The sequence below is a fragment of the Podarcis gaigeae genome, assembly GCF_964106915.1.
Source record: "Podarcis gaigeae genome assembly, chromosome: 9".
In the NCBI taxonomy this organism is placed as follows: Eukaryota; Metazoa; Chordata; class Lepidosauria; order Squamata; family Lacertidae; genus Podarcis; species Podarcis gaigeae.
In genome coordinates this window covers 36,176,490-36,195,405 of record NC_139685.1, presented here as the reverse complement: position 1 = coordinate 36,195,405, position 18,916 = coordinate 36,176,490, and the positions used below count along the sequence as shown (strand labels likewise).

General features: G+C 40.8%; 1 protein-coding gene across 4 annotated transcripts in view; it reads left to right on the top strand.

Annotated features, from left to right (window-relative positions):
* The window catches only part of TLL1 (tolloid like 1), a 119,514-nt gene that overhangs the window by 86,703 nt on the left and 13,895 nt on the right, over nt 1–18,916 (top strand). For all 4 annotated transcript variants that reach the window (XM_083755529.1, XM_083755532.1, XM_083755531.1 and 1 more), the window contains 6 exons: nt 1,564–1,680; nt 6,139–6,284; nt 7,970–8,165; nt 10,649–10,774; nt 12,761–12,921; nt 13,412–13,592. In XM_083755529.1, coding sequence (XP_083611655.1) covers nt 1,564–1,680; nt 6,139–6,284; nt 7,970–8,165; nt 10,649–10,774; nt 12,761–12,921; nt 13,412–13,592 — 927 coding nt within the window. The remainder of the gene's footprint in view (nt 1–1,563; nt 1,681–6,138; nt 6,285–7,969; nt 8,166–10,648; nt 10,775–12,760; nt 12,922–13,411; nt 13,593–18,916) is intronic.

The window sequence follows — 18,916 nt, the reverse complement described above, 5'->3', positions numbered from 1 at the left end:
GTTATGTCAATATTTTCAGATGTCTCTTCTGGACATTCTGCTTTGCCCTGATTTTGTTTTTACTGTTTTGATTGATATGTGTAAACTGCTTTGAGGTCATTTGTGACAGTAAGTGGTGTACACAAGATTTAAATACATAAATTTTAGAATTCCCACAGGACATTTAAGAAATCAGTTGTTGCCTTAGGATATCTGACACCCCATGACCCATGGTAACACACACACGTCCGACATTATTCAGGAGTTTCCATAGTAGGGTGTGATCTGTGTGCCCATATAATAAGGAGTTTTCTCTGCTGTCACTACAAAAATTAAAAAGAGGAGTAAGACAAGTGGAAGCTGGAGGAGGGACAAAAGTATCAGGAAAGGAAGAAGGAAGAAGCAGAAAATTTTTAAAAAGGAAGGAAAAGGTGACTAACATAGTAGACTTAAACAAAAAAATTCTTCCTAGTAAGGAAAGAGCTTCTGTACCAAACCCAAATAACAATTGCATTCTCAAAGCATGTTGTAGACTGGAATAAATGTTTGTTATTGCTACTGTTTTCTAGCTAGTGTTCCAGTTTACAGAAGACGTTCAAAAATAAGGGCAACTTTTTGTTAATACTTAATGACCATAATATATATGTCTATTATTTAGACTGTAAATCCTATCTGTGCATCAAAGGGGCTAACCCTGGCACAGCCGTTACTGAAACCAGGAAGCCAAACTATACATAACGCATGTGCACACCCACCCACCCACCCCGTGTTTGTTTATTTATTTAATTAAATAATTTTACCCTGCTCATCAGCCACAAAGGCTGAGCTGGTTTAGCAATGGGCATTATGTGTATTTTAATGAACTGAACAGAATGAAAGATTATGAGTCCTGGGGGCATTGAAAATGTGTGTAAGAGCTTAACAGTGCTTAGTTTATTTTCTTTAGTTGCTATTTTTTACATGCTGTTAATATTGTTTTATGGATTATAAATGCCGTATTGATTTGGTAATCATATAATATGACTTTTGCTGTAATTGTGAGGCTTTTTTATTTTTCAGTTGCTGTTTCATTGGCAGAGTTTTGTAGTTGTTTTATTGGTGATCTGTTTATTATTTTAGGTGATTTATGCTGTATTTGCGGTGTTCTATTAACCTTTTATTATATTATTGTTATTTAATGTTTATAAGCAGCTTTGAGATCATTTGATTAAAACCGGCATAGAAATACATTTAATCAAATAGAATCAATCCGTGGTGGTTCTCCACCTTCTGTGCTGTGACTTCTTCCCCAAGTGCAGGGCTCCTCTGCCCCCTACTCCCTTTCCCCGCATTTGGGCTATGATACTAGAAATAAACTGGGGTGAAACAGGTGGGGAGAGGTTGTGGGGAGGAGGGGAAGCAGCAGCCAGGGTTTTAAATTGTACCCCAACTCCAACTGTACTTTACACATAATTGGGGCAGAACGTCTGTCCACGGAATCTGCCTTCATCAAGTGTAGTTTGGCCCTGACATTAATTATGTTAAATTGCAGGATTTGGCCTGGAGAAGGAGGCCTTAAAATGTGTTTTCTTATTGTTCTTTTAGGCAGATTCTGTGGTGACAAACTCCCAGATGTCCTTACCTCCAGTGACAGCAGGATGTGGATAGAGTTCCGTGGCAGCAGTACCTGGGTAGGAAAAGGTTTTTCAGCCACTTACGAAGGTGAGTTGCTCTTGTAATCAAATTGACTAAAGTTTATTCCTTTGAAACTATATGAGCTTCAAAGTGTTGTAATAATTTAAACTTGATCAAATGAGTGGTTAAATTGGCTGCATGTATCTTCCTGCAACAGGTTTTTAAATCATCATCTTCATCATTATTTTTTTACCAAAAGCTACTTTGAGAAGCTGTGAGTTTGAGCAGAGGAAAGACAGTGGGTGGGTTCTGCTGAATCCTTGCCCTACTTAACTGCTTTTCTGCTCTAATTGTCGTTCTGGAATTTTGGGGTATTGGCTAGGAACCTAAGATATTTGGGGCACCAGCCTGCATAGAAACTTCATAGGTTTATTTCTATGTATAGTTGCAAATGGAATTTATAGGTCACAGAAGGCAAGTCAACTAATTTACAAATCACCCCAGATAAATTATACAGTTGGTTTACATGCCACCCCAGATCACCCCTCAAATTAGTTCCTTTTCTATTAATTTACTCCAAATATCTAAACATACTTTTCTCCAAATAAATTCAATTTCCCTTCATTAATACTCATTCAATACTCTGAAATCAATTCTAGGTAAAGTCATATAAAATGATTTGTTAATTTGCTTACCCAAAAGAATATTCTATCCAGTCACCCAGTTCCATTTCCCCCGAAATCATCAGCCAAAAACATTTACGACTCTCACAAAAAGATCTGGGACTTGTAACCTAGCAACACCCCTGCTGCAACCGTTTTTCTACCTCCAGGAGAGAAAAATGCAGGAGATTTAAGCATGCTTTTGTGCAGCATACAATGAATAATGAATGCTTAAGATCTACTCGATCATTTCATATTGGTGTAGTTCTCTAATGTATGTACATAGTCTTTAAGGAAAGGCGAGAACCTCAATATTCTTTTTCTTTAGCTATAGCGGTCTAGGATTCCCAAATTCTGATCCTGAAGTACTGTCAGGTGCTTCTTATCTAGTTGGATAATATGATTGTTCTCTTGCAAAACTCTAATTTATTTTAATGTTATTTATGTGCCCAAACCTCTCAGAAGGCTGGGCCTCTTCTGAACAGTAGTAATGACATTTTTCAATTCTTAATCAACTATAAACTGTGGCAGCTGACCAAGTTCTGCATGCTAAGAGACTTCCTTTCCTCTGAGAAGGGAATGTTCCATGCAAAGCACAGATATTTCCCATTGTGGGTGCCAAGCATTTCCCTCTCATAGATGACAAAGGGAAGTCCCGGCATCAGTGGGGTTTTGGTTCAGACATTGAAGCTGCTGGGTCATGTCCTATGGCTGCAATCCAACCTGAAGTTTATACACACTGTGTGTAACAACGGTAAAATTACAATACAAAGTAAAACAGCAGAGACACATCAGGGCGGACATAAAAGAAATACAACAAATTTGTACCGGAAGGAGCGTCTCCACTCCATCATTCAGCCCAGATGCTGTGGTCCAGCTCCAAGGGCCTTCTAGTGGTTCCCTCACTGCAAGGCTACAGGGAATTAGGCAGAGGGCCTTCTCAGTAGTCCCACCTGCTCTGTGGAGCACCCTCCCATCAGATGTCAATGAGAAAAATAACTATGCAAATTTTAGAAGGCATTAGCCAAGGGTGCACAGGCCCTGGATGGGCTGGATAAAGGCCAACAATTTAATGCTGAATTATTACAAGGCAGAGTTTCTGTAGGTTGGTGGTTCCTAGGTCTGGGAATTGATTGTGCTGGATGGAGTTGCAATCCCTTTGAAATAACAGGTTTGAGGCTAGGTTGCTCACTGATCCAACACTGTTGCTGGAGGCCCAAGTAGACTCAGTGGCAAAGTGTGTCTTTTACAGCTTTGGTTGGTTTGCCTGCTGTGGTTATTCCTGAACAAGGAATAGTTATATGGTCTGTCTGAGACTACCCTTGAAGCTGGTTTGGAAGCTGCAGCTAGTGCAGAATGTAGCAGCAAGAATGCTGAGTAGTTCAGCTCCCTGGTATCATATTACACCAATTCCAAAATAATTGCATTGGCTGCCAATCTGTTACTGAGCCAAATTCAAGGTGGTAGTAGTGATTTACATAAGAACTTGGGATCTATATATTTGAAGGAGTGCCTCTTCCCATACCATTCCACCTGTGAGCTAAGAACAGCAGCTGGAGGTCTCTTAACTGTTCTGTATCCAAAGAAAATACATTATGTGGCAATTAGGAAAAGGGCATATTCTATGGTGATGTCCCAATTATAAATGCTGTCCCCCTTGAAATTTGATGAGTTTCTGGTACTAATTAATGGGTGGTTTTAGCAGTCTTGTTGTTGTTTAGTTGTTTAGTCATGTCTGACTCTTCGTGATCCCATGAACCAGAGCACACTAGGCACTCCTGTCTTCCACTGCCTCCTGCAGTCTGGTCAAACTCATGCTGGTAGCTTCGAGAACACTGGCCAACCATCTCGTCCTCTGTCATCCCCTTCTCCTTGTGCCCTCCATCTTTGCCAACATCAGGGTCTTTTTCAGGGAGTCTTCTCTTCTCATGAGGTGGCCAAAGTATTGGAGCCTCAGCTTCAGGATCTGTCCTTCCAGTGAGCACTCAGGGCTGATTTCCTTAAGAATGGATAGGTTTGATCTTCTTACAGTCCATGGGACTCCAAGAGTCTCCTCCAGCACCATAATTCAAAAGCATCAAGTCTTCGGCGATCAGCCTTCTTGATGGTCCAGCTCTCACTTCCATACACCACTACTGGGAAAACCATAGCTTTAACTATACGGACCTTTGTTGGCAAGGTGATGTGTCTGCTTTTTAAGATGTTCTCAAGGTTTGTCATTGCTTTTCTCCCAAGAAGCAGGAGTCTTTTAATTTCATGACTGCTGTCACCGTCTGCAGTGATCATGGAACCCAAGAAAGTAAAATCTCTCACTACCTCCATTTCTTCCCCTTCTATTTGCCAGGAGGTGATGGGACCAGTGTCCATGATCTTAATTTTTTTGATGTTGAGCTTCAGACCATATTTTGTGCTCTCCTCTTTCAACCTCATTAAAATGTTCTTTAATTACTCCTCACTTTCTGCCATCAAGGTTGTGTCATCTGCATATCTGAGGTTGTTGATATTTCTTCTGGCAATCTTAATTTTGGTTTGGGATTCATCCAACCCAGCCTTTCGCATGATGAATTCTACATATGTTAAATAAGCAGGGAGACAATATACAGCCTTGTCGTCCTTTCCCAATTTTGAACCAATCAGTTATTTCATATCCAGTTTTAACTATAGCTTCTTGTCCCACATAGAGATTTCTCAGGAGACAGATGAAGTGATCAGGCACTCCCATTTCTTTAAGAACTTGCCATAGTTTGCTGTGGTCAACACAGTCAAAGGCTTTTGCATAGTCAATGAAGCAGAAATAGATGTTTTTCTGGAACGCTCTAGCTTTCTCCATAATCCAGCGCATGTTTGCAATTTGGTCTCTGGTTCCTCTGCCCCTTCGAAATCCAGCTTGCACTTCTGGGAGTTCTTGGTCCACATACTGCTTAAGCCTGCCTTGTAGAATTTTAAGCATAACTTTGCTAGCATGTGAAATGAGTGCAATTGTGCGGTAGTTGGAGCATTCTTTGGCACTGCCCTTCTTTGGGATTGGGATGTAGACTGATCTTCTCCAATCCTCTGACCACTGCTGAGTTTTCCAAACTTGCTGGCATATTGAGTGTAGCACCTTAACAGCATCGTCTTTTAAATTTTTAAATAGTTCAGCTGGAATATTATCACTTCCACTGGCCTTGTTATTTGCAGTGCTTTCTAAGGCCCATTTGACTTCACTCTTCAGGATGTCTGGCTCAAGGTCAGCAACCACACTGCCTGGGGTGTACGAGACATTCATATCTTTCTGGTATAATTCTTCTGTGTATTCTTGCCACCTCTTCTTGATGTCTTCTGCTTCTGTTAGGTCCTTACCACTTTTGTCCTTTATTATGGTAATCTTTGTACGAAATGTTCCTTTCATATCTCCAATTTTCTTGAACAGATCTCTGGCTTTTCCCATTATGTTGGTTTCCTCTATTTCTTTGCATTGCTCGTTTAAGAAGGCCCTCTTGTCTCTCCTTGCTATTTTTTGGAAATCTGCATTCAATTTCTTGTATCTTTCACTATCTCCCTTGCATTTTGCTTGTCTTCTCTCCCCCACTATTTGTAAGGTCTTAATAGGAGGTTAATTGGCTTGAACAGACTTTGATACTGTTATTGCTATGGACATTGCTGTGTGTGTATGTGTGTTTTTTAAAATTACAAAGCTTACTTATTTACCCCCCAAAATCAGTTTTTGCTGTGGTATTATGTCTTCTTGTTACCGGTTTATTTGCTGAGACCCTTTGGTTTTAATTTCTATTATTGTACCTCTCCCAGGCATTGCTAAGCAATGAAGTGTGGGTTTGTTTTTTCTGTATTAATAATAAAAAAATTGAAAAAGTGCTCAGCCTGATTCTTATGTATTCTTCAGCAATTTGTGGAGGTGAAATACACAAGAATGAAGGCCAGATCCAGTCTCCTAATTATCCTGATGACTACAGACCAATGAAGGAATGTGTGTGGAAAATAACAGTGTCAGAGAACTACAATGTCGGATTAACCTTTCAGGCATTTGAGGTAAAGCCTTTTAACTGATCTGAGCAAACCATCTGTGGATAAGTGACAGTGACATTTAAGGGAATCCTCATTAAGCCAATGAAGAAACAAAGCATTCTCTATATATTGTAACCCCTATAGTTAATATTTCCTTTCACTGAGACTTTTCCCATTGCATAAATTTCAAGAAGATTAAAGGGATTTTATGTTATCTGTGGTATTTAAATTGGAATTTTTTAAAAAAACTGACAATAGTTTCTTTTGACAAATGACTAATCCTGTTCCACAAGGCTGCATTAGGAATCTATTAAATAATAGGCCTATTATTTCTTTCCTAAATGTATATCTTTTCTTTTTTTTAATTAAACAAATGAATGTTACTATTATTCAGAGATAAATATTAGTGTTCCTCCCGCCAAATTGTTACAAATTATTCTAGAGCTGTTAATTTTATTTTTGACACTTCTACAGAATACCTCTGTGTGTCATTTGCTGCTATAAGCTATGCACTGCTGAATAAGCCTGTAACTCTAGTTGCAAACTATATATCATGTTTTGGGTCAGGAAAATATTTTTTTATAGAATGATTTGAATACTCTCCTAGGGTTCAATAATATATATATATATAGAGAGAGAGAGAGAGAGAGAGAGAGAGGGAGAGAGAAACATAAATGTAATGTATTCAAACAGGATTTCATAAGGCTAGTCATTAATACTTTATGCATGGGGTTGAGATTTACAGCTGGTGTATGTGATATTTGCATTCCAGTTTGGAATAACCTTTTTGCATTTTTCTATTATATAAGCTTGATCCGTTATCCTCACAGCAGATGTTTAAAACAATGGGAGCTTAGAGAATGGAAATCTCAAGGGATCAGAGCATAGGCAGCCAACTTCATGACAATAATCTGGCCTGAAAGCTGAGGCCAAAGTTATAACTTCTTCACTGAGCTACCGGAACCCTCCGTACATAGCTCAGTGGTAGGGTGCCGACTTTACAAGTTTACTGGCATGAGTTGAGCTCCCAACATCTTCAGATAAAGGATCTCAGGCAGGTTGGTTGAGTAAGTCTCTTGCTTGAAAAGCTAAAAAGCTACTGCCTATCAAGTAGGACAAAGCTGGCATGATGGACCAATGACCGGTATCATATGTTCATTGTTTCATTGTCCATCACTAGGTCAAAGATCTATGCTGTCTTTGATGTATGTATATGTGTACTGCTAGGTAGCCGGTGTTGCTTCAGATCGTTATTCAACCCACCAAAGTATTTGAGATAACCAGAAGCAACCGTAGTATATTCAAATGAGTGAAACCCTTCCTTAATCGCTGGACCCCCAATACTCATTTCTTTTCCTTCACCTGACTTAGCTGTGCATCTGCTTCAAGTTCATCCCACACCTCTGACTCTTATACCAGTTTAACTCTTGATTTGAACACGTCCTTCATTTCATTTTACAAATTGGCTTCATTTGTAAAATGTGTATTGCTGCAAAACCTCATGTGCTTTTGCACTGGCCAATGCTATACTGCAATCCCTTGGAATTGAAAACAAAACAAAACAAAACCCTACATAATTATCAGGTTTACAGTGAAACTCAATGATATGCTGAACCCCCAAAGTAAGGTTTTGTAAAAATGTGTTTTACATTGAGTAGCAGGAAAAGGACCAGATATAATATCTGTCATGTATTGCTTTGTATTTGCAGATTGAGAGACATGACAACTGTGCCTATGATTACTTAGAAGTCCGAGATGGGACCAGTGAAAGCAGTCCTTTGATTGGCCATTTTTGTGGCTATGATAAACCTGAAGACATCAGATCTACCTCTAATACCCTGTGGATGAAGTTTGTTTCTGATGGAACAGTCAACAAAGCAGGGTTTGCTGCTAACTTTTTTAAAGGTACCAGTTTTGGAAAGTGAGAATCTAGTTGCACTTGACAGTGCAATTCAGAAAAAAATGCCAATTTTCAGTGTGTTAAAATTTAAATATCTTGTTTTACCCACAGGAAACATACAACACTTGTTTTATATGAACTTCACTGTTTGTGTGCTGAATTCAAGGAACTAGCACTTATTTTTTGATCTGGAATATCCAAAGCAGTAGCACTTTTGTCTGCATTTAGCTTCCTATTCTTTCATTGTTTGGTGGTCTTAGCATCTATAAGACTGAGAGCCACTGCCGAGTGCCAATGAGCCTTTATAGTGGTGGCTTTTGAGTCTGCTTCCCAGTGCTGTGCATCGGATCTGAGAACTTGTCACTTTTCGCAGTATAGGCTTTTACAGAGGCTTTTAATGCTTCATCTTGTTTAACGCTGGCTTTTAATTTTATCCAGTCACTCTGCAGCTTTATTGTATCTTTATTTTATTGTGATGATGCTTTAAGAACCTTTTGATGAAAAGGGGGCTAAGATTTGTTCCTGAAAATAAAAAAGAACCTCTCTACAGACCTTGATAAGTAACCAGAATTTTATATTGCTTAATGTGTGCCCTCTCATATAGCCACTCATGTTCTTTACACATATAAACATTACCAAACCACAGAGGTATACATTTTACACATTTATTCAATATCAACTGTTTTTTTTCTTTTATGAAAATAATGCAACACATAAAGCATAAGACATACCATGATTTTGTATCAAATACTTAACTATTGTCACAAAATCAAACAGAGACGGGAGATCAGCTGTCTTTCGCATTTGCTACTCTGTATTACCGATGTCTCAGGTGTATGCTTTTATTACCTATTTTAAATGGATGATTCGGAACCCACTGTTACCGAAATCAAGAGAACTAGTGATGAAAGAAGTGATGACTAAAATGTTCATAAGTATGTCATGCTGCTTGTAGAGATAATACTATATTCTACGTTTCCCTCTTTCTCTCTGTTGCATCTTGTTTCCTTTAATATCAGTAGAATAAAAATGTGGGATTTGAAGATTCAGTTAATCTGGGTTTGAGTATAAAATTCAAGATAATGTATAAATTCGTTCTGTTGGAGATAAAGTGCCCTTTGAGTGACCCTGCTGGATTTTCAGCCTTTTCTCTTAGTATTTTACACAACCTTTAAATTTCTGTGGCCTAAATTATTGCATATTTGCAACACAATTCTTAGGGCATGAACCTTCTACACACAGGTGTAGAGTACAATACCTGTGTGCAGAAGAATACCCCACCTCAGGCCCCACACCAAGCTGTACAGAGATGGGATTCTCAACAAAAGAAAATGTTGTGGGAATGTTGTGGATAGTAGGAGAGGATATATTGATTAAATATTATCCTTCTCACTCAAGCTAGTGAGTCAGTAGCAGAGTGCATTCCCCAGTATATAGCAGTTGGTAGATTCGTTTGAATCTCTTTACTTAAGCAATCCAATGTGGCTTGTCCAGACTGTGTTTGATCCTAGCAAATCCCCTTTGTTCCCTCTTAAAAAGAATAAAGACACAGCAGTCTGCTTTAAAAACAATGATAAGAAGTTTACTTACATTCAGTTCACAGTAGGTTCCCTGAAGGCAGGCTTTAGCTTGTAGTTACAGAAAAGAAAGTGGGTTCATCCCATGTGGGGAAATGAGCCCATGTGCTGCTGGCTGAGAGCTAGCACACAGCAAAAGTATCAGGTTGGAATAAAACGGAGGAGGAGGAGGGAAGATGGCAGCGTGACCAGCTTTTTTATGGGGTCTCCCAGGGTCACGCCCATCTACCTGGTCACCTGCAGGGGGAGGATGCTTCAGACCAGGTGTGACAGGAAGTCCTCCTGGCTGGAGTAACATACACCTGTGTGTCCACTCTGGGCAAACAGGAAGTGTTATACTTGACTGCTTATGTTACATCCCACAAAGAGATGCAGGTCACCCTCTATATTTAGTCAAGGCATGTAAGCTGAGTACTTGTGCCCCTGGACCAAAAGGAGAGGAGAAGTCTAGACAGGGATTTGGGAGGCAAACACAGACCTCTTATTTACCAAAGCAGCCTGGAATGCTGAGTGCCTGCATCTCCACTCTGAAGAGAGAAGCAGCCTTCTGGAGAGCCCTCCCCAAACAGCTACAGTGTCTGTGCAAGGAAGGATCATGCACTTATAATAAATCTAAAGCTAGAAGCTTAATACAATCTGAATTATAGGGAAATAATCCGATGGGCTGTCATTGTATTTTCACTATAGTTAAGAGACAAAGAAGTCAATGATTTTATTTTAACGCTGATTTGAATTTGAATCTGTTTTAGTAATTCAACTTCCCATATGTTTTGCTGTATTGCAATTGTTTTCCTGATTTTACAGTTTTCTCTTTTTGCAAACCGCTCTGAGGTTTTTCTGACAATCAAGCAGTGTATAAGTTTTATGAAATGGATAAGTAAATGCAATTTTGTCTTTCCATTTCTTCACAGAGGAAGATGAATGTGCCAAACCTGACAATGGTGGATGTGAACAACGGTGTGTGAATACACTGGGCAGCTATCAGTGTGCTTGTGATCCAGGTTATGAGCTTGGGCCTGACAAGAAGAGTTGTGAAGGTAAGGCTGCTCAGGGTCTCAAAGATTCTGTAGTTTTATTTCATGATAGGCTTACTCAGGCCCAGATTTAGGAACTTGGATATGCCAAAACTCACTCGTGCACCAAGAGTCTATGTCAAGACTGACTTTTGTGCATGTGTCTTTATAATTCACATAACAGATACGTGTCAAAACAGTGACCAGATGATAGTAGTATGGTGGCTTTACATATGTGTCATAACTGCATGTGGTGATCATTTAGCAGCTCATAGGCGCCGACTCCATGGGGCCTGAGGGGGCCCGAGCCCCCTCAAAAATTCGTTTGGGGGGGCTCCGCCCCCCAATAATTTAAGAAAATTATTAGTTATATTATGCTTTGTAAAATCACAAAATTATGTTGGTATTTTTTATTTTCCTTGTTTGACGATAGTTACCTTTTAAAATGCATTCAGTAATGAGTTAAAACAAAGCCACTCCCGATCTAGAGAGGGGGTGGGGTTGCGGGCTCTCGACCCATCAACAATCTCGTGGGGCTGGCGTCAGCCCCGCGAGAAGCGGGGATTCCCCCTAGCTCATTAATATTCACCGCCCACGGCGGCAGCCAATCGGCTGCCGCAAAGGGCGGGCCCTCACAGGTTCACTTAAGGTCGGGGCAGCCCGGGGCTCGCCCCTTTCGTTCCCCCAGCAGCAGCGGTTTGGAGGTCTTGGGCCCCCCCAATATTTTTTATAAGTCGGTATGGGCCCCCGCCCCCCAATATTTTTTATAAGTCGGCGCCCCTGTAGCAGCTCAACATATTCTATGTGAACTCAAATTCTGGTATGTTATTTCAGACAGGAAAGCCTTTTTAAGTACAATAAGCCCGCAACTTATGTGCGTAACTTTAATTTACTCACATTCAGCTTTACTCACTTAGGAAACAAATTAAAAGTAAATAAAAAGGGGTTGGAATGGGGGTGAGCTTCTGCGGGAAAATACTTTGGCAATCCCACCCACCATTGAATCCAATGTGTTTTGACTATGCAGTCATACCTTGAATCTCAAATGCCTTGGTTCCCAAACAAATCGGCTCCCGAACGATCTAAACCCGGAAGTGAGTGTTCCAGTTTTCAAATGTTCTTTTGGAAGCTGAACATCTGGTGCTGCTTCCAATTGGCTGCAGAAGCTTCCTGCAGCCAATCTGAAGCCGTGCTTTGGTTTCCGAATGTTTTGGAAGTTGAACGGACTTCCAGAACCTATTCCATACAACATTCAAGGCACGACTGTACGTGATTTCGGCTTTAGGTGCAATTCCCGGAAATTGAGCCCCACCTAAGTTGCAGGCTTATTGTATGTATGTCTGCAAATATGCATTTGAAATATGTGGAGTCTCTAGGTTTAATGTTCATACACTAAAATGGAAGTTCAAGAACTGAAAGTCATGAGACAGACATAACTGTGCTGGAATACAATATGAACTGTGCATGGAAATTTAGTGTGTTATTACTGTGCATGTTATATGTACTGATGGATCTCAACTTCAGTTGAAGAACATTCTAATAAAAGCTTGCTTCTTTTCTCTGTGGACTGATTTTCACAGTACCCCCATATTTCAAACGGTAAAGCTTGGGGAGTCAGCTTCTTCTTCATCATGTATAAAATAGGCATTGATTCACACAAAATGCATTCATGCATATGTGATTTATTAGTATGCAAGTATGCCTTGCTACAAAATCAGTCTATATTTTAAAAAATGGGAGGAGGCTGGATCATGGTGACAGAGCAGATTCGCATACATATTTCACACAAGATGTGCTGTGTGTTGTGCAGAACAAACATGTATGAGAGCCCAAGCTTGCTTCTACATTTTGCCACATGGAATAAATAGATGCCAGGTGGCTTTGAATTGTGAGGGTCTCTGGTTTGGTCTGTCTGATCCATATTACCATATGAGCAACCAGTCCATCTCCCAAAATGTGGTTTCTTGGGTCTATAAATAAGTAATAGGATTTCCTTCTCTTTTGTTTCAGCGGCTTGTGGAGGACTTTTGACAAAGCTGAATGGGACTATAACAACACCAGGATGGCCCAAAGAATATCCTCCTAATAAAAACTGTGTGTGGCAGGTGGTTGCTCCCACCCAGTATAGAATCTCAGTGAAGTTTGAGTTTTTTGAATTGGAAGGAAATGAAGTAAGTTAACTGAAGACATATACTAATGCCTAATTACATAATAAAAAGTGGTAAAATTGTCAAGTTCTAAGCATACATACGGCCTACAAATATGGTACCATATTGCATGGAGTGAAAAATGGCCATTGTAATCTTTTTTTTCATTGCCTGGGAATATTCCTGGACTGCTTAAAAAGTCATGAAAAAAAACTCCTTACCCTCTCAAACAGCTTAACTAGACTAGGATCCTGGGTTTGTAGTTAGTTAAAGGAAATATTAAATATTATCATAATATGATACAATGTTAACTCTGGACTCTTCACCCCAGAGGCCTCCAGTAAAACTATTCATGGTGGGTAAAATGCAATGTGTGAGCAAAATTCAGAAAAAAGCAGCAAATTGTTGTAAAGTCAGTCTATTTCTATCTATATCTGAGGTTATAGATAAAATATAAACACAAATTATATCTTATTATTATTATTTGACTAATACTGGATCTTTCGTTTCTTAGGTCTGTAAATATGATTATGTAGAAATCCGTAGTGGCCTTTCTTCTGATTCCAAACTGCATGGCAAATTTTGTGGTACAGAAGTGCCTGAAGTTATCACATCACAATATAACAACATGAGAATCGAGTTCAGGTCGGATAACACAGTCTCAAAAAAGGGTTTCAAGGCTCACTTCTTTTCAGGTATTAAAACCTTGACTGCGGTCTCTATGAATTCTGTGTTGTTTATGGTGTCCGTAATTGCATGCAATTTTTGCTCATTGATGCTGATGAATGAACATTCTCTTAACATGTTTAGTTTCAATTTTCTACTCAATAAATCAAATATGATATTAATTGTAAGATTTAGACAGCCATAATGATCATGAAGAGGAAGATCATGAAGGGGAACATACCTGACCAAATTCTGAATATCTCATTTATGGTCCTAGTAATCCTAGCTTTCTTTAAGAAAGAATATGAATGGTATCTATTTGAATCTGCCTCCAAACAGAATGGATGTCAGAGCAGCTTTAAGGGGGCGAGTAGGGGGTCTTCAGAAAAGGAGAGGACGGGAGTGTCATTGCTTGAATAGATTTCCTCTTGGGCAACATTGGGTACCACATTATAAATGGATTTAGTATCACTTTGGTACTCATATTAAATACCGTAACCTTTTCTGTTTTCTAAAGTTTCTCCACCCAGGAAAGGTAGAGAAGCATGACATAAAAGGGGCACTTACCCAAACAGATACCTTTTTTACATGAAATTTCAGAGAAAGAGAAAATCTTCCTTCCTTACCTGTGCTCTCTGCTCTAATAATTTTAGGCTAAGCTGACATTTCCAAATACTTTGCACATTCTGGTTACACATTCTGGAAGAGGTTAATGTGGCTCATGCATATGATACCACAAGTCAAATTTCATAAAGAGTCTGAGCTCTACTAAGGGCTGAGTGGAAGTTGAAGAGGCAAGCAAAAGGGTTTGCTGATGTTAATATTTGTGGCACCTAGGAAACAGGAAAGATTCCCCCTTTATCAAGACAGAAGCCTTATGACCCCTGACAGGAAGTCCCGATATACTAAAACAAACTTGTGTATTTGGGCCAAAGACATTTCTTTTCCGTTTTAAGTAAATAAACCATCTTTAATACAACAACCCTGAAATAAGTAGATTCCGAAAACTGCAATCCAAATTCCTGGCTGGCCAGGCTGGAGGAGGAAGAATGCCTGTTTGCTACATCGGCTCCCAGTCTGGTGCAGCAAAGAGGTGTTGCCACCATATCCCAGTCCAACTCCTTCATTTCCTGCACCCAACACCCTTCATTACATAGGTTTCTGCTCACAGGCAGTGGATACCACCAACAGGTTGTGTCTGCCATTTGGGCAGCTGCCTTGTAGCCCTTCTTATCAGTAGAGCTCCTTTGCCAACAACCAGGCAAGGCTGAATGGAGGACCATTTCTACCTTATCCAAAACCCCTCCATCCTGGTGGATTTTAATAGTGGTGGTGTATTGTTCTGTAAATGACATTCTAATAGTCAAGGTCTTCAGTCATAGAATGTAGTTCAGCTTTTCCATTTTAGCTAGCTTTTGGGACAGCCTGCAAGAGTGTACTCCAACCAAAGTTAAGCTGCTTGAAATCCAATTGATTTCAGTATGTGCTTAAATCCCGCACACCAAAGGCAATGCAGATTAAAATCACTTTGGTTGAATAACACCCCATTGCAATAATCAGGATGTCTGGGCTAGATTGCACACTGTATCAATGATTATGGTTTGTGTCAGGGAACTGACATCGGAGCCAGAAGTGGAGGCAGGGCTCCCAAGCGATGCCAGAGAAGGGCCAAGCAGGGAGAGAGGGGACTCATCAGCTGGGGAAGGAAATCAGCGTAACACCAGGGATAAAGGGGGGCGGATGGGGGAATCGGAGAGAGGGCTCCAGGACTCTTCGCTGGAGACCAGCGGGGAGAGCACAGGTCCTCCGCTACCCACACCCACCCTGCGCAGAAGACTTCCGCGCAGGGAAAGTAGGCGTAGACTTGGCGTCAAAGAACTTCTTTGCTGGAAGAAGTTCAAGAAACGCCCACTGATGGATTCTGCTAGCGACTGAACAGCCACGAAGTGAAGGGCTGTCCAGCCAGGAAAGGTTTAACCAGGCTACCTAGCCAGGAGTGGCGGCAACCTACGTACGTGCAACCCCATATAACCATTACAGTTTGAGTCCTATATCTTAAAGGCATGCACTTTCAACTGATGGACAATAATCTTGCTGTGTCTTTTGTTTTAAATTTTAAAATGTTTCGGCTCAAAATGATTGCCTGTTCCAAAGTGATGTTTGTATGTTACCCTAAAGGCTTTGACCACAGATTACAGCGAAGATCCACTGTTGAAACTTTTTTGCGGGGCTCCTTAAGCAGCTCCCATATATAGCATTGGAACTTGAGCAGGGGAATATCTTAATGGATTGTGCAATACTTAATTAACTGCAACAGTTTCCCCTTGTAGTTTTGATAATATGTTATCTAGCGTAAGTGTAGGTAAAGGTGTTTCCGCTCTGGTCGGCTTTGCTAATAGCTGGATGATTTACTACAGCCTGTGTGTTGTTACTTAGAAATTCAAGAAAGCAGATAAGTAATCTGACAGAAGTTATAATTTGTAAAGACAAGAAGGTTAAAGGACTGCAGACCTGAAGGGCGGGTTTCTTAAAATAATTATGATTGTTTAGAAATGTTAGCAGACCAGGAAAGAAAATCTCAGACTCAGATTAATATGTGCTTTGTTTCATGGAGACTTATAAAGAACTTTATTTACTTACAGTTAAATGTTTATATTCAGTGTTATTCTGATTTATTGTGTAGTGTAGGTGGTCAAAAGGGATATTACATTTCTGTAGCATGCCATTTTGGATTTCCATCATCAAGCCATAAAAGCAAAGCAGAATTTAATAACTATACATCTAAGCCAGGGATTGCTAAATTCCCCAGAACATTCAAGAATCCACCAGATTCTATCAGTCTCTAGGAGCAGATCAGCCTGTACACCTGCCTCTGCAGAGAGGGTTAGTCACTACCAGTACAAACTTCACTGGGGTCCATCCATGTCAACATGATGACAGTCAACCCCTGCCCTAACCACTATATCCCTTGCAATCCTCTATGTTGTGTTTCTGACACAATGAATTGAGACAGCCTCAAGGTTGTCATGGTGGCCATGAAGTCCTGAGCTGGCCCAGGCAAAACAGAATTGCCATGGATATCGAAGTCCTCCAAGATTAATATTCTGGGGTACTCCAAAACCACCTCTGCCAGCTCAGTGAGGGAGGTGGTTGGCAATGCAGTGGGTGGTACACTAACAATATCTCCTTTCCCCATAACCCAACATCAAATCCAAACCCTCACATCCAGCTATTACATTTGGATTGGTTTCTTGGTGAAATTTATGTTGTTTTTTTCTATGGATTACTGCCACACATCCCTTCCCTCAAATTTCATCTGGTGCTTCGCAAAAGAAGAAAACTGAGTAAGGACAGGGTCCCCTAGCAAATTTCGTCCATGATCAGAGTTCTTTTACAGTGGTTGGATGTGGCCTTAAATAATGGCACCACCAGATGAGTGGACAGGTCAACATAGCTACTCAAATCTCTGTTGAGGGTTGGCTGAGCAGGAGCAAGACATCAAGTGTCTCTTACCCCCTCCTGTGATGATAATATTGCTTACCCACCATTCTATACTTCCCCTTCCCCTAAACTCATCTTAGAAACCTCACAAATAAATGAGACATTCATAGATGAACTAATACGATGGTTCTGTATTTCCTAGCTATACACAGAAATGTCTGTACAGTTGTACCTTGGTTGTCCTGAACACTGCAAACACTGCAAAGTAAGTGTTCCGGTCTGCGAATGTTTTTCGGTAGCCGAACGTCTGACGTGGCTTCTGCTTGACTGCAGGAAGCTCCTGCAGCCAATCGGAAGCCGTGCCTTGGTTGTCAAACAGTTTCGGGAGTCAAACGGACTCCCGGAACGGATTAAGTTTGACAACCAAGGTACCACTGTATATGTATATTCTGCAAAACACAGAAGATAGGCCCATCTGATGAAGTTAGCTTCTTCTTTTACTACAACAAATTGTTTGGATTCTTTTATGATGGCTTTGTACACCAAATGCTCACAGTGAGTTAAATTTTGAATGTCCTTTCAGAAAATACCTGCTCATTTCTGAAGTTTAAACAATATTCAACCTGGCAGGCTGAAATCCTAAAGTTATGGGGAGTAAGCCCCATTGGGACTGTCAACCCCTCCATGTATCCATGGTGTCCTGGTACTCTACCAATTCCAAAGCATGTAGTAGTCAGGGCAGGGAGGTGGTGTTTGTGTTTGGGGTGGGGGCTTCGCATTTCCTCACACCCCAGAGTGACCAGTAGTCCTGGGCACTGCGGGGCTGTTTGGAAGGCTGGGCTGACCACTGCAGAGGATGGCTATTACTGGCCATCCACATAAGGAACTGGGGTGTTGTTGAGGGATCTCCTGGGGATCCCCTTCCTAGTCTGATGTTGTTTTTTGTCTCCATGGCTGCAACTCCTTGTGATTCCTTCCTGACTCTCCAGACCAGGGGTCAGCAAGCTTTTTCAGCCATGAGTCGGTCCACCGTCCCTCAGACCATGTGGTGGGCCGGACTATATTTTGAGGGGGGAAATGAACGAATTCCTATTCTCCACAAATAACCCAGAGATGCATTTTAAATAAAAGCACATTCTACTCATGTAAAAACATGCTGATTCCCTAACTGTCCATGGGCCGGATTGAGAAGACAATTGGGCCGCATCTGGCCCCTGGGCCTTACATTGCCTACCCCTGCTTTAGACTGCAGCTGCCCCATTACTGCTGGGAAAAGAAGCTTGGAAGAGACGTGTTAGCATAAACACATTGTTTCCATTCCTGGGGTGTTTGGTCTCTGTTAGACAATTGCTCAAAGTGTCCGGTTTTTGTGGAGCGGATTCCCCAAGCGCAAAGTTCCTGAGCGGGCTAAACCTTAATGCAGGAAGACTGAAGTAAGGTGAAGTGAGGCTGGGAGATGTGCAGCTTATATCCTGCTGTTCTGGCTGTGCAGTTGGCCAGGAGTTATAACAAATCCTGAGTTGTCTACCATGTCAGCGTGGCCAGGGCTGCCAGCTGAGCCTGCTCCTGAGGATCAGGTCCCCTCCACTGACGATTATGCGGCGACGAGTAGGAGACGATTATGTGGCTGAGGGCAGTGGGACTCTTCAAGTGATTACTGAATCTCACTAACAATTTAACATAAATAATTAGTAGCGTTGATAGCATAATCTAATCCTGTACGCCAGACGCTGTTGGAAATAGCATTTCCTGGACATCAGTGCTGAATGGAGAGCTGAATAACTGCTACTATAGTATGAATATAGCTAAACATTCCCACTGAAATAACACCATTGGTAATCTTTTCTTGGCTACATGCAGAAACTTCTAGGCCAAAAACACGCTATGAGAAATATACAGATGGCATATTCAG